This window comes from Eumetopias jubatus, unplaced genomic scaffold, assembly GCF_037043125.1.
Source record: "Eumetopias jubatus isolate StellerSeaLion01/CBP00866 unplaced genomic scaffold, mEumJub1_p1.0 scaffold_8, whole genome shotgun sequence".
Lineage (NCBI taxonomy): Eukaryota > Metazoa > Chordata > Mammalia > Carnivora > Otariidae > Eumetopias > Eumetopias jubatus.
In genome coordinates this window covers 6,522,913-6,547,861 of record NW_028274814.1, presented here as the reverse complement: position 1 = coordinate 6,547,861, position 24,949 = coordinate 6,522,913, and the positions used below count along the sequence as shown (strand labels likewise).

General features: G+C 36.5%; 1 protein-coding gene across 1 annotated transcript in view; it reads left to right on the top strand.

The window, feature by feature from the left end:
• The first annotated feature begins 5,738 nt into the window (after positions 1–5,738).
• The window catches only part of MTPAP (mitochondrial poly(A) polymerase), a 30,319-nt gene continuing 11,108 nt past the window's right edge, over positions 5,739–24,949 (top strand). The window contains exons 1-6 of the mRNA XM_028120932.2: positions 5,739–5,907; positions 12,347–12,519; positions 13,033–13,266; positions 14,562–14,786; positions 21,368–21,579; positions 23,423–23,649. Coding sequence (XP_027976733.1) covers positions 5,754–5,907; positions 12,347–12,519; positions 13,033–13,266; positions 14,562–14,786; positions 21,368–21,579; positions 23,423–23,649 — 1,225 coding nt within the window. The 5' untranslated portion in view covers positions 5,739–5,753. The remainder of the gene's footprint in view (positions 5,908–12,346; positions 12,520–13,032; positions 13,267–14,561; positions 14,787–21,367; positions 21,580–23,422; positions 23,650–24,949) is intronic.

The following is a 24,949-nucleotide window of genomic DNA, read 5'->3' as shown; positions in this document are numbered from 1 at the left end:
CAACTCTTTGACAAAGATTTATTTGCGCTAGCCTTTTCAAAAGAGAAATCATTAACAAGAAAATAATCAGATATCATGGGTATAACGTTTTATTAAATATTGAATGGATACAAAATGGTATTTACAAATATGTGTATGGTAAGAAGAATTCTAATACAATGAACACCTGTGGCCCGACCACACAGTTTAAAAAATAAAACATTACCATATCTTTGAAATGTCCTATATGGGATTTTTTAATGGTAAAGTTAATATATTGACACATGCTTATTGTAAACAAAAATTGTATATAATTAGAATTCTATGATGTAAAAATTTGAAGTCTTTTCAAGCCAGAGGTACCCTCTAGACAAAGTAACTCACTCTTTGTAATAAAGGAAGAGAGTTTCATGGTATGTCTGTACCCTAGTTGATGTAACCAATGATTGATGTTGGAGTTATTTCCATTTTTTTGCCTTAACAATTAATGCTGCAGTGAACTTCCTTGTATATATAACCTTGCACACTTGTGCAAGTATATTTATAAGGTAAATTCCTAGAAGTGGAAATGTTGGTAAAAGTCATGAATGTGTTTTTTAAATTTACATAATTTGAGTTAGTTTTTGATACATCACATTAAAATGCTTCCAAGTAAAAGAATTGTTGCACCAGTCTTCAGAAAATGAGAACAAGTCAGCACTTGAACCCAGATTTAATATTGTGGACTGTAACCTAGTTGACTATATCACATACAAAGATGATCTCAGTTCACAAAGGAGATCAGGGAAAGCCCCATGATGCGAGGCCACTTGCTGGAATTTCCTGGGGCAAGTACTTTACTATTATGATCAACAGTGATCATTTAACAAAGTTAAATTTAACAAGTTCATTTAACAAACATACCACCTACCTGTATCATCTCCATATAGTCCATATTCCTAGTCCAGTCCCTTCAGTAGGGAACTAGACTACATCCTCTCTCAAGAACTACTAAAGGACATAGCTCAGCAATTTTCTCTTCTGTCTCCCATAATACCTATTTTCTATCTCTACTGGGATTGTTTGGATCAATGTACAAATATGTTATTTCTTCTTCCTACCCCATTTCTCTATTCACCTTAGTAGTAAGATCCCTAAAATAAATTTTCTGTACTATCTGTTTTAATTTTTCTCCTCTCATTCATACTTGAACCAATTCCAGTTGTGTTTTCATACCCATCTTCCATTAAAACTGCTTTTACCAAGAATATTAGTGACCTCCATATTTCTTGCAAAATCTTTCTCTATGTACTCATCACTACTGACATACTCCATATTTTAGTTACTGAATGTCTCTCCCTACTAAAAGATAAGCTCCATAGAGCAGGGATTTTATCTGGATTTTTTTTTTCATTTTATCTCCAGCACTTAGAACATTGCCCATAGTAATAAATCAATAATACCTGCCCAATAAATATACTTACTTGAGCTTATGCTGTACTTGAGGAAAGACAGATACATATATAATGTCAGATGGTAAAATATGCTATCAAGAAAGAGCAGGTAAGGAGAATGGGGAATACTATGCCATACTTGGGGGTAAAAGCATTGTTATTTTATAACGTGATCCAAAAATGTTTCTCTAGTGAGGCAACATTTGAACAGAGACCTGAAGGAAGAAGGGAATAAGCCATATGGGAGAAAAACAACCAAGGAAGAGAATACAGCAAGGGCTAATGCCCTGAGGTGCAAATTTTCTTGGATTTCTGAGAAATATCAAGGAGACTGGTATAGGAAGAACAGAGTAGATGAGGCACAGAGTGCCAGGAAATGTGACCTAGAAGAATTGGGAGGCTCATTTATATCAGATCTTGTAAGATTTTAGCTTTTACTATGGAGTGGGAAAGAAGTCCCTGGAGCATTTTGAAAAGAATGACATAATCACAACACTGTAGCCAGAGGGCTGAGAACAGACTATATGGAGTACAGTAGAAAGAGGCAAACAGTTAAGAGGTTAGAGCAAAAATATAGGTAAGCTGAATACAGCAACATGTAAAAAGGATTATACACCATGACCAGTGGGATTATTGCAGGAATGCAAGATTGGTTTAACACCTGAAGATTAATTAATGTAATATACCATATTAAAAGAATGCAAGACAAAAGCATAAGATCATCTTGATAGATGCAGGAAAAAAACAAAACAAAATAAAAAAACAATCCAACACCCTTTCATTGATAAAAATGCTTAACAAACAGTAAGGGAAGGGAACTTCTTCAACCTGGTAAAAGGATCTACAAAACACCCACAACTAATATCATAAACTATAAGAAAAGACTGGATGCTTTTCCACTAAGAACAGGAACAATACAGGATGTGCATTCTTACCACCTCTATTCAACATTGTACTGGAGGTTCTAGCCAGAGTAATTAGGTAAGTAAATGAAATAAAAGCTTCCAAACTGTAAAGGAAGAAGTAAAACTATCTCTTTGCCGATGGCATGAAGTTATATATAGAAAAATCTAATGCAGCTACCAAAAAACTATTAGAACTAAAACTGAGTTATCAAGGTTACTGGATACACTGTTAACATACAAAAATCAATTGTGTTTCTATTGCAATGAACATTCTATTGAATGTTCTATCTACTTGCAATGAATAATCCATAAACAAAATTAAGAAAACAATTTCATTTATAGTAGCATCATAAAGAATACTTAGAAATAAATTTAATAAGATTCATACACTGAAAACTGGAAAACATTGTTGAAAGAAATTAAAGAACTAAATAAATAGAAGGGCCTTCCATGTTCATGTTTTAGGTTTAACGTTGTTAAGATGACAATACTCCTGAAATTGATCTACAGATTCCACACAATTCCTATCAAAATCTCATTTGCCTTTTGGGCAGCAACTGAGAAGCTGATCATGAATTCATATGGAAATCTAGGGACCTGATATAACCAAAACAATCTTGGAAAAGAAGAACAAGTTTGGAAAACTCATACTTTCTGATTTTAAAACTTACTACAAAGCTACATTGATCAAGTAGTGTGGTACTGGTGTAAGGACAGACATATAGATCAATGAAATAGAATTTAGAATCCAGAAATAAGTCCGGGTATCTATAATCAACTGACTTAAACAAATATGCCAATACCATTTAATGGCAAAGGAGAGTCTTTTAAACAAATAGTACTGGGACAATTTGAATATCCACAAGCAAAACCATGAAATTGGAGGCCTACCTCATACCATATATAAAAATTTACTCAAAATTGATCAAAGACCTAAATGTAAGAACTAAAAATATTAACATCTTAGAAGCAAACATAGGGGTAAATCTTCACAACCTCAGGTTAGGCAATGTTTCTTAGATATGACACTAAAACACAAGCAACAAAAGAAAAAAAAATAAAGAAATTAGATTTCATCAAAATTAACTTGTATGTTTCAAAGGACACCATCAAAAAAGTGAAGTTCAACCCACAATATAGGATCAACTGTTTGCAAATAGTATATCTGATAAGGACTTATATCCCGAATATATAAAGAACTCTTAAAACAGTAGTAAAAATCCAATTAAAAATGGGCAAAGGATCCGAATAGATATTTCTTCAAATACACAAATAACCAATAACCACATGAAAAGAGCTCATCATTCATCAAATACAAATCAAAAGTGAGATACTACTCATACCCATTAGTGTGGCTATTAAAAAAAAACACAGGTGCTCGCTTCGGCAGCACATATATTAAAAAAAAACACAGAAGGAGCACCTGGGTGGCTCAGTTGGTTAAGCGACTGCCTTCGGCTCAGGTCATGATCCTGGAGTCCCGGGATCGAGTCCCACATTGGGCTCCCTGCTTGGCGGGGGGGGGGGGGGGGGGGGGGGGGAGTCTGCTTCTCCCTCTGACCCTCCCCCCTCTCATGCTGTCTCTCTCTCTCTCTCATTCTCTCTCTAATAAATAAATAAAATCTTTAAAAAAAACCAGAAAATAACAAATATTGGCAAGAATGTGCAGAAATTGGAAACTTCTTACCCTACTAGTGGGAATGAAAATGGTGCAGCTGTTTTGGAAAAGAGGCTGAGATTTCCTCCAAAGATTAAACATTGAGTTGCCATGTGGCCCAGCACTTCCACTCATAGGTATATGCCCAAGAGAAGTGAAAGCATATGTTCACACAAAAACTGTTACATGAATGTTCATAATAGCATTATTTATAATAGCCAAAAGGTAGAAACAGCAGAAATGGACAACCATATGCAGCATATCCATGGTTAAAAATAAGACAACAGGCCCCAGTCACTTGTTTAAACCCCATGTAACCAAACCAAGACTTAATTTGTTTCAACTCTCCCAGAAATGGAATCTTAAGCCAGTCAATCAGGAATCACCGGATCAGCACTAGCTAATTAATTTGCCTGATAGGACTGGGACATCCCCTAAAGGAAAGTAACTTTGCAATAACCAACAGGCTTTTTGCTTAGTTTAACTTCCTTGTTCCTGCTCTCGTCTGCCTATAAAAGTCTTTTGTTTTTACTTTCAAGTCTTCAGGCTATAAGAGTCCTTTCTATCTGCTGGATTGGACGTTGCCTGATTTGAATTGTTTTTTTCCTCAAATAATCTCTTAAAATTTTTAATATGCCTCAATTTATCTTTTAACACCATGTAATGGAATGTTATTTTTGGTCACAGGAAACAATGAAGTACTGGGGCGCCTGGGTGGCTCAGTCATTAAGCTTCTGCCTTCGGCTCAGGTCATGATCCCAGGGTCCTGGGATCGAGCCCCGCATCGGGCTCCCTGCTCCGCGGGAAGCCTGCTTCTCCCTCTCCCACTCCCCCTGCTTGTGTTCCCTGTCTCGCTATGTCTCTCTGTCAAATAAATAAAATAAAATCTTAAAAAAAAAAAAAAAGAATGAAGTACTAATAGATACCGCAACATGGAAGAACCTTGAAAGTATTACATCAAGTGAATGAAGCCAGTCCCAAAAACCACATGTTGCATGATTCTATTTATACGAAATGACTAGAATAGGCAACAGCATGGAGACAAAAAGGAGATAAATGGTTATTTAGGGCTGGGGGGAGTGAGGGGATTGGGGGAGTGATAGCTAATGGGCAGGAGGTTTCTTTTGGAGGTGATGAAAAGCTTCTAAAAATGGTTATGGTGATTGTTGTGCAACTTTGTAAATATACCAGCAACCACTGAATGGTACACCAAAAGGGATGAGCTGTGTAGCATGTGAACTAAATCTCAATAAACTTGTTACAAGAAAAAAAGAAAAACTTTGTACCCGATAATCTAGGTTTAACTCCCATCTCTGCTCCCGACTGGCTATGTAACTTGAGAAATGTTACTTAACTGCCGTATGTCCTAATCTCCCCCATAAATAAATGGAGATAATAATGGTTCCTATCTCACAGGGTTGTTGTAGGGATTAAGAGTCAATACAAATAGAGCACTCAACAGTGTCTGTTAAAGACAAAGTGTTGTCATTTATTATACTCTAAGTATAGATTCCGAAGTCAGTGCTCCTTCCTCATGACCTTGCTCTCTGGTTCTATTTTCAGGACTATTTTAAAGAGCAGGTGGTGGGCTCGTTCTATTGGGGGAGTCTTTTAGAGAACTGCGGGAGAGCGGAAAAGAAACAGGTCCAAAAAAGCAAAGGCATCTTTAGTCGGCAGCTTTCGCCTAGTTTGACCCTCTAGGCTTCCCATTCCTTTCGCTCCAGCGCGCATGCGCGGGAGCCCGCGCCCTTTCGCCTTCCTGCTTCTGTTAGTTTGACAATGGCGGCTCGCGGCGTGGGGATGTTGGCCCGTTTACCCCTATGTGCTCAGAGAAGTCAAGTCCTGCGTCCTACTCACAGGCTTTTCAGTTGCCCAGGAACTGTGGCCGCAGACGTTAAGAGAGAAGAGCAGTCCTCGAGGAACGTGGAGACAGGTGATGGCGCCGTGTTCTCGGTTTGCTCTGTATCGGCGACCCACCGCGGGCGAGGGAAGGGGAGAGAGACTGGGATCGTGGGCGAGCGCGTGGTTTGTGCATGGAGCCTTTGGCAATAGGGTGAGGCTGTGTCCCGTCCTCCTCTAATCTCATCAGGGGAACGCAGGGCCGCTCCTTGCTCATGGTGGTAGTGGGGTGGGTGGTGTTTCTTTGAGGACGCCTGTGTACAGTAATGAAAGTATTTAAATATTTGTGAAGTTCAGGCTAAGAGAACGGCTTGCTAATATTTTATAATTTGGCAGAACAACGTTCCCAATGAAAACAGTGATGCCACACATCGGTCAGTTGCTAAATTTACAAACGTATCTGATTTTACAAGTTATTGATGGAGGACGAGTAGTGAAGCATTAATGAATAACAGTATTCGCGGCTCCCAAATGTGGACATTACTGCCGTTTGCTTTATTCTTTTGGCCATTTTGGTAACCAGGTAACAGATGTGCATTCACCGGAACAGGCTGCTGCCCCGTAAACGTTCTAAATGTATATGCTTCTTTGTGTATTGAGAAGCCCACTATTACTGAACCCCTCTTGTGACCCAAAAGCTGCATGTATCTTATTTACAAATTTTAAAACAATCTAGCAAAGACTGTATCACCTGTCTCCACTTAACAGGTGTACAGAGAGGCTCAAAGAACTAAGTAACTTGTGCAAGGTTACATAGCTGAGTTCATTTAGACTTGGAATCAAAGTATTAAGAAATATGTTGATTTCTGCCATTTATTGGGGCTATAGTTTTAAGAGATGAAATTATTTCTGGGAATATTTTTGTAGGAAGCTAGTCAAGTATAATGTTTCCCCCTAAAATAAATAGTAGGGTTGCTCTTCTTATCAGACTGTATAAATAAAGGTTCATATTGACAGGGAGTGAGAATTGTCACTTAATATGACATTTCACTGACATACTGATTGGATTGTATTTGGTAGAAACTGCTTCTGTTAAAAATGCTCAAGGGCGCCTGGGTGGCTCAGTCGTTAAGCGTCTGCCTTTGGCTCAGGTCATGATCCCAGGGTCCTGGGATCGAGTCCCACATCGGGCTCCCTGCTCAGCGGGAAGCCTGCTTCTCCCTCTCCCACTCCCCCTGCTTGTGTTCCTGCTCTCACTGTCTCTCTCTGTCAAAGAAATAAATAAAATCTAAAAAAAAAATGCTCAAGTAACTGAAAATTTAAGTAAGGATTCTGTCAAAGAAGCTATTGTAATTTGACATCTGTACAGTGGTTTAGATTTGGGAGTTCTTTCTTACACTCTTTGAGAAATAAAACTGTAAAGTTGGTATGGAAGGAGTTATTACTGCAGTTTATAGATGAGGAAAAAGGCTAGTCCAAGTGGCGAGTTGAAACTTACCCATCTATGAAGTAGCAAAGATAAGGAAAAAACGTGATTCCAAGACTATACTCTTCGTTTCGTATGGCTTTGTTGTTTTTCTTAGGAAATGTGCTTCATTTTGTATCATAATTGGCTAAATATTCAGGGACTTTTGTGGTGCCTAACAAAATCTTCGTCTGAATTTATTTTCCATTTTTTAAAAGAGAAGAAGGTAACTGCACTTTACACTCAGAAGCATAACATTTTATAATTGGAAGGAACTTGAGAAATTTCCAGTTGAGGTTTCCATTTAGTGTGAGAACTTGTTGGAAAACGTTTCTAGTAATATTTTCTAGTAACAAGGAACACAGTATTTCATAAATCAACCAAATCCATTTTTTGGTCAGGCTCTAATGGTTGGAAAATGTTTGTAATGAGCTACGTAAGCTTAGCCTTGACATAGCTTTCATTTAGGTAGTAGAAAAGACCCCCAGTTTTAAGAGTAAGAATATGCAGTGTGTTATTCAGCACTCTTTGGGGTACGGGTGACAGAAGCTAACTTGAACTAGCTTAAGTAGAGGGGGGAGGGTATACCAACCCGTGTAACCAAACTTCAGAGAGAGCTAGATGCGTTAAGGTGGATAGGTATGGTCAATGTGGGGTATTACTGTTTGGTTGCCTCCTTATCTCAGATTCTTCTACACAGAGGCATAGCCACAGCAGCTTCATGTTTACATGCTTGTAGCCTTCGCCAAAAGGAAGAATAAGATCATCTTTTACCTGAATTTGAAGAAAGAACTTTTGATTGATCGCACCCCGCCCCCCCCCCCCACCCTTTGGACCCAGAGGAGCTATCCAAAATAGTCTAATAATCTTAGCCTATCTAATGGGGTGAGGGTCAGTGTCACAGGTAGGATAACTGTGTTGACTGCGCCCCCCCCCCCACAACTCATATAGGGATTTTCTACAAGCAGGATGTGTTGTTACTTGAACAAGGGAGACAGATGTTAGGCAGTCAGACAACAGATTAATTCTGTAAGTGGCTACTTAGCTTATTAGATGTTTGGTTTTGTGCCGTTTTTCCACCAGTTATAGACCCACTCTATCTCAAAAATTATTGTGAGATTCTAAATAGAGTGTATATGTGAAGGTGCTTGGAAAACTGAAGTGCTGCACGAATGGAGGTCTCACTGTTATATTTGAAGACAGCATTTGAGTTCTCATTAGTTTTTTTTCCAGGCTATAAATCCCACTTTATTTACAGTCATTCTCTGTCAGTTTCTAGACCTTTTACTACCCTCTCCAGATGTTCTCTGTTTGGTTTTTTTTTTTTTAAGATTTTATTTATTTGACAGAGAGAGAGTGCACAAGCAGGGGGAAGAGGAGAGGAAGAAGAAGCAGGTTCCCCATTGAGCAGGGAACCCGATACAGGACTCGATCCCAGGACCCTGAGATCATGACCTGAGCCGAAGGCAGACACTTAACCTACTGAGCCACCCAGGAGCCCCTCTCTGGTTCTTTAAAATCCTTTATATCCATTATGTCCAGAGTAGAACATATACTGCATATGTGGCCTTGCCAGTAAATAGTAAAGAAGTTCTGTTATCCCTTGAATTTGGATTTTTGAAAACATTTGTTTTAATAAAGTTTGGAGTTTGTTTTGTTTTGTTTTTTAAAGATTTTATTTACTTGACAGAGAGACACATTGAGAGAGGGAACACAAGCAGAGGGAGTGGGAGAGGGAGAAGCAGGGCTCCTGTGGAGCAGGGAACCCAATGTGGGGCTCGATCCCAGGACCCTGGGATCATGACCTGAGCCGAAGGCAGACGCTTAACAAATGAGCCACCCAGGCGCCCCAAGTTTGGAGTTTTATATATGTTTATTCTCCCCCTATCCATATCACAGAAATTAAGACATTTCTTTGACTAATTCTGAGCGTTGATCAAATTAAACTTTTGGGCCTCTTATACGCAACTACTCCTAGGTTAAGTTTCTTCCCCATTATGTCATTGTATCTTTATGTTGTTTTTAGTTTTAGATGCAGGACAGTATTTAGTCTTATTTTTTGTGTTAAGTTTATGCTTACCAGATTATGTCATCAATGCCATAAATTGAGTTGGTCATAAAATATGAGCACTCACTACTTTTTACTCTCAACTTTGTGTCATTGGTAGATTTGATAAGCCTTTTGTGAGATAATAAACTGCCTGAATTCTTTGTCCCCTCCTTTACAACTTTGTCTTGTCTGCATCATTTTTACCTACTGTTGTTCAAGGCCAGAACTATTAATACTTTGGATTCTACCTCTCCTATCTTCTCAAGCACATTTCTTCATCTTTTATCAGATTTCTCTATCGATCTTAAATTCAGTCTCTCCTCCCTAGTGATCAACTGCAGGGATATACTTGCAAAAAGGTGCAAAGACATTGTATGCAGATGATACTGCAGTATTTTTTGTAATAGTGAAGAAAGGAAAACCACCCAAATATTTATCAGTGGAGGATTGACTAACCTATGATGAATTAACAAGGATACTTACACAGTTGCTTAAATAATGAGGTAAACATATACAAACACAGATATTGCCAATGTATTAAGTCTTTAGAAGCATATTATAAAATAGAATGTATAGTATGATTTCAGTACTTTTTAATTATGTAAAAAATGGTTCTTTGTGGAGAAATACAAATGTGTATGTTTATATATGCCTTAAAAATGTCTGGAAACATAAATAACCAAACTTAATGGTTGGGTGTTATTAGGGGAAGAGAACTAGGGAAGGATTTATACTTTTACTTTATAAAATTTAACAATTTGACTTTACTTTTACAGTAAGCACTTGGACATCAGTCTAGACTCAGTAAAAACTAGAGACAAGGATATATAGGTAGTAGTTACAAAGGGAAGAAAAGCGGGTGAAGTGGTCTAGGCAGAGCCTGTATCAAAAAAAAAAAAAATAGGGACAAATTGGGAGGACTGTCAATAGACTGAGATCAAAGTGAATAATAATAGTCTCTGTCCTCAATATGGAAGACATATTTTTCCATATTGTTAAATAAATACAATACCATGAATTACCTTCTTTCACAGATGTTGAAGTAAGGTAATACAGAGGTAGAGGAGAGTCTGTCCTGGAAAGTCAAAAGTCTTCACACACCTCTGGGAGGGTGAATGGGAGTTTTCGAGGCAGAAAATAAGAAAGCGGGCATTCCATTCAGAGACAGGAAGATTTTAAAAGTTCACAGTATGTGGTAGTATTGTGTATGGAGTACCTTAAGTGAACAGTGCAAAAGGAGGAAATGGTAGAAATTGACATTGAAGAGGAGCGGTGGGACAAAATGCCGATAACTATACCCACGCTGTCAGGTTTTGATCTTGAATGCAGTAGGGAAGGTACTGAAGGGTTTGAAGCAGGGAGGTCAAAAAAAGACTTTTTAAAAAGATTAATTTATAAAGATCACTTTGGCAGCAAAGAATTGCTTGAGAAGGAAAAGACTAGTGTGAATGAGACCCGTTTAGGAATCAGGCCTTGAAATAAGAGATTGATGTTAAAGAGCTGGCATTCAGAATGGAGATGTGGACCCCTATTTAAGAGATGTGTTTTTAGCACTTAGTACAGTAAATGTAGGAAAGGTACTCAGTACCTGTTTGATCAGTTGTTGGAAATGTGGACTGTGTCAGGGCCAAGAGTTCTGTGGTGTGCCATTAGAGACTGCCTCTAGGTCTGTACTGATGAACACAGTTTAGGGTTTAGCAAGCCCTTACTGGCATTAACGCACATTTGTCTGTCTGGTCTGTGAAGATGTATTGGAGTTTGCTGAAATTTAGATAAATTAAGTGTGTTTGTAGTTTTGTAGTTTGTAGTATTCTTTGATCCATTAGTTTTATAACCTTTTGAAAAAAGAGGAGTCTAAAAGCATCTGCCAATTTCCACATGCTGATTCTATTTTCTGTACTATTTTATTCTCTTTGGAATTTCTTTAGAGTATTGATATCAGACTTGGTGGTTTATAATCTCTAGAATCTACCATTCCAGAGTTCTGGAAACACTTTTAAGCCACCCAACTAGAAGTTAAATATATTGGAGGAAAAATGAGTTGCTAAAACTCACTGTTTGGCTTTATACTTAGTTGTTGATCTTTCCTTTGTGGTCATTTGATTTATTAATATCTAATTCTTGACTTTCACAGCTCTTCATTTCCTGTGCTTGTAAAACCCCCAACCCCTGGAGCGTTTATTGTTGTTTTTTTTTCCCAAAAATTTTATTTATTTGAGAGACAGATAGATAAGGGAGGGTGAGCACAGAGGGAGAGTGAGAGGGAGAAGCAGTCTCTGCTGAGCAGACAGCCTGATGCGGAACTTGATCCCAGGACCCTGGGATCATGACCTGAGCCGAAGGCAGTTGCTTAACCGACTGAGCCACCCAGGCGCCCCCTGGAGTGGTTTTTTATGAAAAAAGAAATAATCATGTATTTCATTAGTAAAATTATCATGAACTTTTATGGGCAGCAACTCGATTTTAAATTCTTTGATTTCCCTGTGATACACAGCACGGTAGTTGGTAACTCACTGTTAATTGTTTCAGCCAGATCAAGGCCCACGACAAAGAAAAACTGTAATAACTTACTTTAATACATTAAAGTTCTAAACTCATTACACTCAGGCTTATAATAATTTCTTTTAGGCTTTGGAATGTTACAGCTTATACAGATTTTGTGTGTGTGTATTTATTTGGGGAGGTGTTACACGAGTGATTTTACATTCCTGATTTTGCTTTTATAATTTTGTGGATCTCTTTTCAGTGCTATGCATTGAATACAGTAAATCAAAACTGGGAAAGTGGACAGTATTAATGATAATTACAGAAGAATGGTAAAGTGAAAATCAAAAGTAGTATAGCTTCATTCTTACATAGGGAAAGAAGAAAGAAGATGAGATTTGGATTCATTTAGTCAACTATAAAATCTTTATATACCTTATTGAAATATGCTTTAAATTTTATATCTGTGTGTGTGTGTGTGTGTGTGTGTGCTTGTGCGTGCGTGCGCTGCAAACATTTTTGTCTCATTCATAGGCTCTGAAGGCAGGACTCCCAAAAAGAAATTCTCTGAGGTGCAGAAAGAAAGACGGGAACAGGCACAGCGAACTGTTCTAATACGTTGCCCAAATAAAATCAGTGAAAAAAAGTTTCTGAAATATTTATCCCAACATGGACCTATTAATAGTCATTTCTTCTATGAGAGTTTTGTAAGTATTTGAAAACAGTCTGACATTCATGCTTTTGAAAGATAAAGGTCCCATTTGTTATTTGCAATATGGTAAAGTTAGATTCTCTTTTGATATCTTACATCTTTCTTTAAATTTCTTTAATCTTTTTTTTTGTATGAGAATAGACATCATTATGGCATTACTACAGAATTATATGTAACTTATAACTGACTGATTCCATTATTTGAATACTTTAAGTAGTCTGTTATCTTAGGGATAAAGGCCAGGGGGAGGGGATTTTTGTTTTGCCTTATGATTTTCTGTTTCATCATTGTTTCCAGCTTCTGTTGACTAATATCATTTTATGGTGTTCCTTTTCTTAGTCTGCTTATAATGATTAAAACCAGTGCTTGTGTTAGAAGTGTATCATTTGTAATGAATCTTTTTTAGTATTATGGTAATCATTTGGAAATTTGAACTGAAACACTATGTAAATATGTAAAATATATCCTTCTGAGATGCCTTCTGTTTTTCCTTATGATTTTGGCATAGGGTCTTTATGCTGTTGTAGAGTTTTCTCAAAAGGAAAGCGTCACTTCACTACAGAATGTAACTCGAACTCCGAGTATGGAGACAGAGGCTGCAATTCCATTCAAGTCACGTTTCTTCAATTTAAAGATGAAGAATCCATCAAGCCAGACTTCAGAACAGTCCTGTGTACAAAGCAGTAATCATTCCCCTCCTTCAAACAAGAAGCTTTCTGAATTACTTTGTTATGCAGAAAGTGTAAGTTTTTAGGTATACTTCCCCAATTTCTAAAAATATGTGTGTATATATGATATTAGTTTGTGTATTGTAGGTTCTTATCATAAAATAGACTACAGAATATGTTGAGTGAAAAGTGAGAGTAATCCTTCCCCGATGCCCACCCCCCCACCCACCTTATACTCCTCCCAAGTAACCACCTTCTTCCAGAGTTTTCAGCCTTTGGACTGTTCAGGTTTTCTTTCTCCAGTCAACATAATGACATATAGTTGTACCTGGCATTTTTCTGTAAATTTAAAAATATCTCAAAAAAAAATCATCTCATTTCTGATTTAATCTGTTTTGCTGCCCTAACATTGTTTATATTAGTTTTAGTTTTTCTTACAAAGGCTTGTCAAAGGTTTAGCTAGTTTAGTAGTCCTTTCAAAGAATCAGTTCATGATTTTTATCAAAATGATATTTTTTGGTTTGATTTTCTAACCTTCTACATTTCCTTCTTTTACTTTTCTTGAGTTGAATGTAGTTCAGTTAATTTCAATATTATTTCCAAATAAGGGCATTTGAGGCTATGATTTTTATTTTAAATACTCGCACAGTTTCAAAATGTGATGCCTTTAACACCAGTTTTCTGGTGAAGATAAGGATTATTATTCTGAGGAGTGGAGGGATCTTGGGCCTTCATTACCTAAAGCATTGCTTATTTCTAGTGTTTCTTGCCTTTAACATTGCTTCTTCCTTCCCCCCAACTTCATTTAAAATGTAATAAAAAAAAATGTCTAGCTTTGTGGTTGTTTTGATCTCTTTCTGGAGCATTTTATTTTACTATTTTCATTTTCCTAAAACAATACTTTAATTGTAAAGTAGTGATTTTAGTTCTGGCCAACTTTGATTTTGCCGATGTTATCATTCCTCAGTTCTTTTAAAAGGGATATTAAAAAAAATCTTTTTTTTTTTAAAGATTTTATTTATTTATTTGACAGAGAGATAGAGAGAGAGTACAAGTAGGCAGAGAGGCAGGCAGAGGGAGAGGGAGAAGCAGGCTCCCCGCTGAGCAGGGAGCCCGATGTGGGGCTCGATCCCAGGACCTTGGGATCATGACCTGAGCCAAAGGCAGCCGCTTAACCGACTGAGCCACCCAGGCGCCCCTAAAAAAATCTTTTTAAAAAAAAATTTAATCAACTTTTATGTTTGAAGGAAAAGGGATATGTATTTATGGTAGGTCTCCAAAGCCATCAGATCTCTCGAAGTAAAATGACAGCGACTTTATATGACCTGTACATTTTCTGTATTTTGTTGGTTTTGTTCTGGCCAGCTAGATGGATGATCAGCTGAACACTCTCCTGAAGGAGTTCCAGTTAACGGAGGAGGACATTAAGCTCCGATATCTCACCTGTTCTCTTATTGAAGACCTAGCAGCTGCGTATTTTCAGGACTGTACAGTGAGACCCTTTGGCTCCTCAGTGAACAGTTTTGGGAAATTAGGATGTGATTTGGACATGTTTTTGGATCTAGATGAAATTGGAAAACTCAGCACCAACAAGGTAATTCTGTTTCTTTAGATCACTAAAGTTAAGAGGTTTTAAAAGTAATATTTGGACTTAATAAAATTGTAACTGTTGGTTTCTAAACTTTAATAAACATTGTGGCTAAAGAATATGATCTATTTGATATTGATTCTTCGGAATTATAAAGTCTTTCTTTGTATTGATAAAATATATGATCATTTCTTGTAAATATTCTACACATATGCAGTAAAATGAATATTTTTTTCCAAGAGTTCTGAAGTTTTTCCCTTAGGCCAAGGTAATTTATTGTGTTATTCAAATTGTCTGTATCTTAACTAATTTGTTTTATCTGTGTGATCTAGTCATTGAAATATTTTGAAATCTCACGATTTTTGGTTTTGCTAAGTTTTCCTAGGAATTATTTTTATCTTTGTTTTAGTCAAAGGCTATGTTAGCTACATGTGGGTATATAGGTATATGATTATTATGTCTTCTTACTGTTCATTTATCATTAAATTATGTCCTTTATCTCTACATATGCTTTTTCCTTAAATTCTTTTTTGCCTGTTAAGATAACCACTGGTTATTTGATTCACGTATCTTCTTCTGTATCTTCATTTTGACCTTAAATATGCTGTTATACTTTGGGTGTCTCTCTGATGAACAGCAGATCACTGAATTTTGTGCTTTAATTCTGAGCTTTGAGTCTTTGAAGTCAATGTATTTGTTCATTATTACTGATGATTTTTGGATTCATTTCTACTCTTATTTTTTATTTATGTTTTTTTCTGTACTTTTTCTTTGCTTTTCATTTCCTTTCCCTTACTCTTATTGGATTACTGCTTTAAAAAAAAAAAGCAAAACTGAAGTCTAGTTCACATATTGTTACATTAGTTTCAGGTGTGCGGTATTTGAAAAGTTTGTATGTTATGCTGTCCTCACCACAAGTGTTTGTCTTGTAGCGTCTGGCACTATACAATGTTGTTACAGTACCACTGACTATATTCTCTGTGCTGTACCTTTTATTCCTGTGGATTACCGCTTTATTCCTGCCTCATTCCACTTTTTCCTCTTAGAGTTTGGAAATTATATATTCCATTTAGTACTTATGAATATGCATGTCTAACAGGTAAAGTTAACCAGTATCTCTGCCATCCTCCCAAACAATATAAAGGATGCTTTAATTTAATTAAAACTTTGAAAAGGCTTCTGTGTGTTTATAAAATGTAGATTTTTATGACTCTATCTTATGTATTTCAAACTAGTAATCCTGTCTATGTGGATGTCCTGTCTACGTGGATGTCCAGGCGGCCCTTCAGCCTGCCATTTTGAAAACAAAACTTTTTTCATTCTTTGCAAATATTCTTTGTAAGTTTTTATAAAAGTTCTTGTATATGTTTCATATGTTAATTAGTGGCATTTTAGTTTTCCTGACATTTGCTATCTTAATTCTGTTTTAAGTTATTTTTTTTCTCTCTCCCTTTACGTATATCCTCAAAGCTATAGTCACACAGTTCCTTGTAAACTCTCACAGTATCTTGCTCATGTTTCTCTCTCTCTCCACAGCCCTTCTGTGTTATGTTTAGTTAGTGGCTGATATATTCCTCCCACTATATTATAAGCTGGGGCAGGGCAGCAGCCATGTCTGTTCATTGTCTTATCCCACATAGTGCCTGGCATAACTTAATATGCTCAGTATATACTTACTGAATTAAAACTGGCTAAGGAATACAAAATACATCAAAATGAAATGGATCATTCCTCTAGTAAGACTAGCATGTATTAAATTCCTGGCAGGGACACTTAAATTGTGCTGAGTTATTCTTAAGGTAGGTGAAAAGACTTTGGAAAACAATCAAGGTGCATAATAATGTATTGTAATGGTTAAAGCTTGTGCTCTAGAGCCAAATTGCAGAAGAGTAATTCTTTTACTTTCCAGTTGTGTGATCCTTGGTAATTTATTTGTCTTCTCTGTGCTGACATTTTTCTAGCTGTGAGATTGGGATAGTGCTATCACACCTGTCTCATGGAGCACTGGAGGGGCCCACTGAGCTAATACACATGACACTTAGGCTGGTGCTTGGCATGTTAAGTGTCAAATGTTGATCACTACCAGCAACAGTATTACTAGTTAATTAATATGCAAATAGGAAGCACAGTTTTTTTCTTTGAAAGTAGAGGGGTTGGAAACTTTTAGTTGGCTCTTAGATTTCTGAAATATAGAGGCGTTCTGAAAAGATATTTTAAAAGACAGTACTTCAGAGGCTCCTGGGTAGTTCAGTCAGTTAAGCATCTGACTTTGGCTCAGGTCTTAATCTCAGGGTCCTGGGATCAAGCCCTGCATTGGGCTCTCTGCTTAGCAGGGAGTCTGCTTCTCCCTCTGCCCCTCCCCCCAACTCATTCTCTCTCTCTCTCTCTCTCTCACATAAATAAAATCTTTTAAAATAAATAAATAAAAGACAGTACTCCAGTCTCACTAAATAATTTGACATTATTTGGTATGTAGGTTTAACTAAAGAATGTGTAAAAAATGTATACTTTGAAATATGTGCTTGTTTAAGATTATAACAGCTTTGCTAATAGAAAGATTAAAAATGAATTATAATGAAAAACAGAAGCATTTTTGTTTAAAGATCTTATTAGAGAGAGCGTGTGCTCACAGGAGTGGGAGGGGGAGTGGAGGGAGAAGGAAAAGCTGCCCCCAGAAGCACTTTTAAATTCATCAGCTTCATAAAAGAGCCTGTTTGTTTTGTGCAGTTGTGAACTCTCCTTCCTCTTTCCTCTTGGTGTGTGTCTCCTTTGGCACACCACCTTGCTCTATAGTTCCGGGTGTTTGTTTTATTCGACCCGAATTGAGGGGAGTTAGGAAGAGGGTGTTAGACCCTTGTATGTCTTTTGGCACTATGTGGAATATCCTTGCACCACAGGCAGTAAACAGATGTTTTGCTAATGAATAAGTCAAAGTTATTTGCCAACTACACTTGTAAACTTGGGTGAGTTTCTTAATGTGTGAAAGATGTTTTCAAGTGAAATGTGCCACCTAACTTATCACAAGGATCATTTTAGTACAAAATTTTAAGCTAAAATCTGCCTTTACTCTTTCCTTTAGTTTTTCTTTTTCTAAAGGGTTTAAATCTGACAGGATTTAGGTAACAGAAATAAAAATTGGTGGCTAAGTCCTGTTCTGTTGTCTAAATCATTGCTGTGGACAAGGTGCTTACCCTGTGTTTTATTTTTATTAGATATTGGCATAATACCTGAGCAATTAGGAAGAACATGTAGTAATGTTTTAAAAATTTATCTGAAACATAGTGCCAGAGGTACAGCAAAATTAGTAAATGTTTATTGATTAGGTGTCTGAAGAATTTCTCTAAGTTTTATTTGTTAGAGAAGTGTAATTTTGGGGAGGATCTTCGTTTTGCTCACAATAGGTATGGTTTTCATAATCTGCGTCTTCTGTAATTGTAGTGTTTTATTTCCTTGCAGAGTGCATTTATGTAAGTAGAATTACCTCGTGTGGTTCTGGATCTCTTGCTTCTTACATTGACCGGATTAGGCCAGGTTATGCCTTGGTGATAAACAGCTCCCAAATCTCAGTGATTTAGCACATCACCCTTTCTCTCTTGCCCGCGGCTGTGTAGCCAAAGCAGGTCGGCAGGGGGCACTCAAGCTCCCAGGCTGACGAACTTTCACCACCCACGCCTGTGCTTCTACCACTGAAGGCAGTGGAAAGGCACGTGGAGAAACTGACTGCTGGTTCTTAAAGCTCTGCCTGGAAGTGGCTTGTAATAAAGCCTCTGTTCATATTTCATTGGTGAAAGCAGGTCATCACGTGACTGCGCTTAACTCGGACAGGAACCTGATAATCCTACTAAATATCAGAAAGGTGATGTGCAGAATATTTGGTGAATAGCTTCAATAACTGGCACATTCCCGCTTATAGTTCACAGTTTCGACAATTTCTTGGCCCTGATTCCTTTACTCAGATCTATTTTTCCCTGGTGTCATTTTCACTCGTTACTTCAGTGATTTTATTTTTCTCTCATTTATAGTATTTAACTAAAAAATCTCATTATCCCTGTTCTTCTGCGTATTCCTAACCTTTCCCATGCATCTGAGTTCAACATGACTCCTCTACTGTCTGGTCTGATACCACTCTCCCAGTTGCTCTTCTTTTGCCATCCTGAGATTATTTGACCCCAGATCTGTCTCTTTCTCCTGGTACTGCTTAATTCTGACAGAGATGGTTCTCTTTCTTTGAGGAGCTCTATGCTCTCTTTGTTGGTTACTCTTGTTTGGGTTCCTGCTTCCCATGTAAATTGGTATGTACTTGAATTTTAAAATCAAATACACTAGGGAACCAGAAGTTATAAAGGTGTTTTAACAAAGAGGCTAAGCTAGATTTTTGAAGTTTTAATGTTTTTAAAGGAAATCTTTTAAATACAAAAATCTGTCTGGATTACAGAATAAGTAGAGAAAACACAACATATTTATTTGTGGAGATTGTATATATGTCATATCTATATAAAGTTTTCTTTTATGATTATATAGTAATAGTTAGAAAAATGTGTAATGTAAATATCTCTGATGGTCCCACCACCTCCAGAGGTAACTACTGTGAATTGTTTAATGTATTTTGTTCTGGACTTTTTCCTTTACATGTAGAAATTCTTTTTTATAACAAAAACTCCTTAATCTTTACAGATTATAATTTGATCTTTTTTTTTTTTCCCCCTCCAGTTAATAGTGTCATGGCAATTCAGTCTATTGCATCCTTTTCGGTGGCTGCAGAGCACCAAATGAATGTACCGTAATTTACTTAACCAGTCCTTTATTTGTTAGACAGGGTGTTGTATTTTCCCCCCTTCTTTATTGTCAACTGTATTAGTTAATACTCTTTGGTTGTTCACAGAAACCAACTTAAACTAGCTTCATTGAACCCAGGGCCAGGAATGTGGATGAGTCTTAGGAAAGAACTAGAAGTAGGAAGTGTAAATTATCAAGAGCCCATGAGGTATTCGGTTTCTTTCCACTTTAGTTGCTTTATTTTTCTTTCTCCTCCTCATTCCACTCTCTGCACCCCCACTGATTTTCTTTACATTTTTGTCCTTGTGATGTAGAATGTGCCTGCTCCAAAGCTTCTGAGATACATATTTCAGCCGCATGGTTGACTCTGAACCTCAGTTCCAATTCCCAGGAGAGATCTCTGGATGACTATATGGTATAGTCCTCTAGTGCTTACGTCAGCTGCCATGCCTGGTCCAACTCAGCTGGGAGTAAGGGGGTGGATTTCTAGGTTAAACATTGTTAGGGCCTAGGAATGGGTTCTGGAAAATGCGGTGGTCGAGGGTAGGTAGCCTTATTAAGCTAACTAGAATTCCCAAAGGGTGTATACCGCACAAATAATGCTATGGTGAGTGAACAGCTTTGTAAATTGGCTCATCAATGCAAGTGGTTTTTTTTTAGGATAATTTTCTAGAATTTTAGTAGCTTGTCCAAGTATACAATTAAAGTTTCAGTAGATACTGAAGTTGTCTACCAAATATGTCCTAGTTTACACTCCCACCGACAGTATATACATGTTTCCCTGCACCCACCGATAGTGATCCTGGCAGCCTTTTTGTCTTTGGCAGACTGATAAATGAAAAGTCCCAATGTTGTTTTAATTTCTTCTTTAGTTTCTAGAAAACAAGAGTATCTTTTATTGTCTTTCTTAGCCATTTTTATTTCTTTCGTTATTTCTTATTCAAGTTTTTTTTGCCTGTTTTTAGAATTGGGTGAGTTTTTCTCCCTTTCATTTATATAAACGCTTCATAAACTTGGGAAATTAGTCATTTATGTGATATATGTATTATTGTTTTACTTTTGTCTTTTATCTAGTAGTGAATATATGCTTTACCTTGAGATGGTTTCAATCGTATTTCTTCTTTTGTATCTTCTGGAATTTTGTGTAATGCTTAGAAAATCCTTCACTATTTGTAAAAACATTCATTGTCTTTAGTACTTTACTGATAAAACTTTCTGTGTGTAAATCTTTGATTTATGTTGAATTTACTTTGGTTTCAGAGCTAAAATCAGGATCTAGTTTATTTTTTTCAATGGCCACTTGACTCATTTGTTACATAGTAATTTTACCCTGGTGATTTTTGGAGTCCATTGTGTTAAATTCCTGTATATAAAGTCTGATTATACTCTGTTTTCTTCTTTTGACTTGCTGTTTGATTTGATTTGTACATGTACTTCCCTATTCTAACTACTGTGGGCTTATAACATCTATTAAAATGTAATGGCTAACTAGGAAAAGGCAGATGTATGGTCACTGAATTTATGGAGTCAGTGGTTCTACATGTAATATTTGTGATACATAATACATAGTGGCATATAAATTAATTATAAAAAACCAGGGATTTTTTAGGTTAGTTCTTTGGAGAAACAGAAGACAACTGGAGATTTTTTAAGTCTGCTGTTGGCTGTGATTTCATGAAGAACTTTTTGAGTGTGTGTTCCTTGTTTTTTGGTTTTTGTTGTGTCAAAAATGACGTAGAGCGTCCTTCTAGAAAGTTTAAGAAATTCCTTCTTATAAAAAGCTCCCATTTACAACTGTTTTTATTATTCAGACCTCAGGAAATTTTCTGATGGAATTTCAAGTGAAAAATGTTCCTTCAGAAAGAATTGCAACTCAGAAGATCCTGTCTGTGATAGGAGAATGCCTTGACCACTTTGGCCCTGGTTGTGTGGGTGTACAAAAAATCTTAAATGCTCGATGTCCTCTTGTGAGGTTCTCACACCAGGCCTCTGGATTTCAGTGTGATTTGACTACTAATAATAGGTATGATCTCTTAATTTTATCATCTTAAATGTGAATATTATAAGGTATTAACATAGTTTTTCTTGTACAGAAACAGTGGCTTTGGACTCTTATACATGCTTTAATAATAATAACTTTTAAAAATTTTGAACAGTTAGATTTAAAAATTGGAAATATTTTCTCATACTTATCTTTTGTTTTTTTTGGTCTTCATGAATAAAATGTTAGGGTATTGTGTTTAAAGTGTTATCACACCTAAATAACATCATCTTCTGAGGAGAACTGTTTCATCATTCTTAACTTATGTAGCCTGGTAACAACATGAAAGCACTGTAGTAGAACTTCTGTATGTAGTCTTCCAAGTATATTTAGAAAATAAAGTAGCACCTTGAGTTTGACCTCTCAGTCGTCTCCAGATAGTGTCAACTTTGGGTCCTAAACCTGTATGGTGTTTGCTTAGATCAGAAAATGGTGTACGCAGCTTCAGACTGCATAGTTTTTTCCTTTAGCATATTTTCATTTTATTATCCTAGCAACCTGCTTCCTTAAAAAAAAAAAAATAGGGTGTGAATGATAGGTTCTTTTATACTTTGATTCCATTTCTTTTGTTCTCAGGCGGGGAAACTTCTCAACTGCGTTTATTTCATAACTCTAGTATTCTCATCGCATGCATTAGATTTCACTATATTATCTGTTAGATTAATAATCATTACTCAAAACGGATTTAGAAAATACATTCCAGAGCAGTTTTGCTTCAATTCGTGTTCACTAACAAGTCGGTGCTGAGTGCTTTGGGATTTCTCTCAAGTAGTTCAGAGAGTAAAAATAAATAAAAATACCTAATACACTTCCTGTCGTTATTACATTTTTCTTATAGTATGTAAAATAGAACAAAATGACACCTTTTAGTAGTATTACGTTTATTGTCTTGTTGGGATAGGTTTTTAAAAATTTGTCTTACTGTCCTTCAGGTTTTTATACTCCTGCATTGTTTCTTTATATAAAATATCTTGCACTATTTGATATTTATTTTCAGCTTATTTAGATTCATTTATATAAAACATTTAATCACCTTGAATTTCTAATTTGCCATTTCTTCTGTTCTCTTTAAACTCAGGAAGTAAATGCCATGATGAAACTTTATAGTTTGAAGTTGATACTGTTAATGGTTTTGTGCCCTCTGTCAGTTCTTTGGGAAATTACAAGACATGTTTTGATCAGTAGGAGCTTAATTTTAAAATATTTCTGATTAATAATTTTTTGCATTATAAGATTATGACTAGGAAACTTACTGAAAATAGGTTCTGAAGTTTGATATCTTTAAAAGGTATTTTATCTTCATGGTTTGGGTTTTTATAAATGTTAGACTTATGTAATTTTGGCTGAATTTTAAGGTATAGATAGATACTCTCTTGATAAAATAAGTAGAATATTTTCCTTGCTTGCCAAAGGACTAGATAACTAAAGTGCAGAAGTGAGGTGTAGAGCCTCTCATTTACAGATGTGTCAGTGTCTTTATTGATAGTTACTGAAGAGCACGTATATATTGTGTTTCCCTTATTATTTAAGTCATGTTTAGGAACTTTGATTTAAAAAAATCTAAGTTTTACAACTACATAATGACTGTCAACATTTAAAAGAATGTTTTAATGTTAATGAATGTATTTGATATTCAACCATTCACATTAAATTTTATATTGCAAATACATAATGCTTTTGATTATCTGATCATGGTGTTCTGAATATGCTTAGATATAGTAAGATATTTATGTATGTTCCCAGGTATGTGTTTTACTCTACTCTGGAGCCATAATTTGGGGGTTTGAAAATTCTTTTTTTTTTTTTTTTTCTTTTTCTTTTGAAGGATTGCCTTGAAAAGTTCTGAACTCCTTTATATATATGGTACTCTGGACTCAAGAGTGAGAGCCTTGGTGTTCAGTATTCGATGCTGGGCTCGAGCACATTCATTAACGAGTAGTATTCCTGGCTCTTGGATTACAAATTTCTCTCTTACAATGATGGTAATCTTTTTTCTCCAGAGGAGATCACCCCCTATTCTTCCAACACTTGACTACCTAAAAACTCTAGCAGGTAAGACTAGAAGCAGTCTATTTTCTCTTTCTGACATTTTAAATGAATATAACTACCATGTATTGTCAAAGACATGTGTGTTTACTAGTCATAAAATTTGTCTTCTGTATTTTTTTAAAAAGTTTGGTGAATCTAAAATTTAAGTGCTTTTTATTTTTTAAATGCCCGCTAGGGGTCATGAGAGCAGATGATTTGCGATGCTGAGGCCTTTAGAGTTCTGTGCTATTTGTGTCAGTTGGCAGGGTTGTTTACAGCTATCATGAGACAGCTGGAGCCGCTCTTGAGTTGACTGAGCCTGGAATGACCTTGGGGAAAAAAAAACATCCCAGATAGAGCTCTTGAGTGGATCACAGTTTCGGTGATGGCTTTCCAAATCTGAATTTATTTCCAGATTTTTTTTAAAGATGCTAAAAACTGTTTTATAATGCTTTAAAGAGCCTAAATGTGTTTTTTAGTTAAAAGTTTACAAGCAATCTTAGGTGAATTATTTTAAAATTAGTATATTATTTATGTCATAAATGAATTGACATTTTGGTAGACTGCTGGAGGAGATACTAAAGTATTAACAGTTCTGAATTCTAAAAAGAAGATAAATAAGGGATACGCTCAAAATGTATAGACACTGTATCTTCTACCCATCCTGTGTACTGCTGCCAGATAATACTTTTAAAGTATATCTCTGAATCTTCCCAGTTTAAAATAACCTTAAAGGGGATTTTATGCCCTATGGAATAAATCTCCATTTATTTAGCTTGGTATTGAAGATCTTTTTTTTTTTTTTTTTAAGATTTTATTTATTTATTTGACAGAGAGAGACACAGCGAGAGAGGGAACACAAGCAGGGGGAGTGGGAGAGGGAGAAGCAGGCTTCCTGCGGAGCAGGGAGCCCGATGCGGGGCTCGATCCCAGGATCCTGGGGTCATGACCTGAGCTGAAGGCAGACGCTTAACGACTGAGGCACCCGGGCGCCCCGGTATTGAAGATCTTCACTTACCTAGCCATACGTGACTTCCCAGCCTCTTCTCATGCGTTCCTACATTGCACTCAGTACCGTGATGCCTCTCGTCACATTCCGTCTTAGCTCTTTTGTTCACACTATTTGTTTTTCTGCCTGTACTGTGACTTCTCTCAATTCTCTCTTCTGTGCCACCTTCTCTCATTATCCAAATTAGAAGTAATTCCTTCCTGTGAACACTGTTAAGTACTAGTATAGCTTGAAACCGAGCTTTAAAAAAGCTCTGTGTGATAGGGTAATGGAGAGGAGGAAGTTTTCAGAAGGTAGGGTAGTGGTCATGTATCT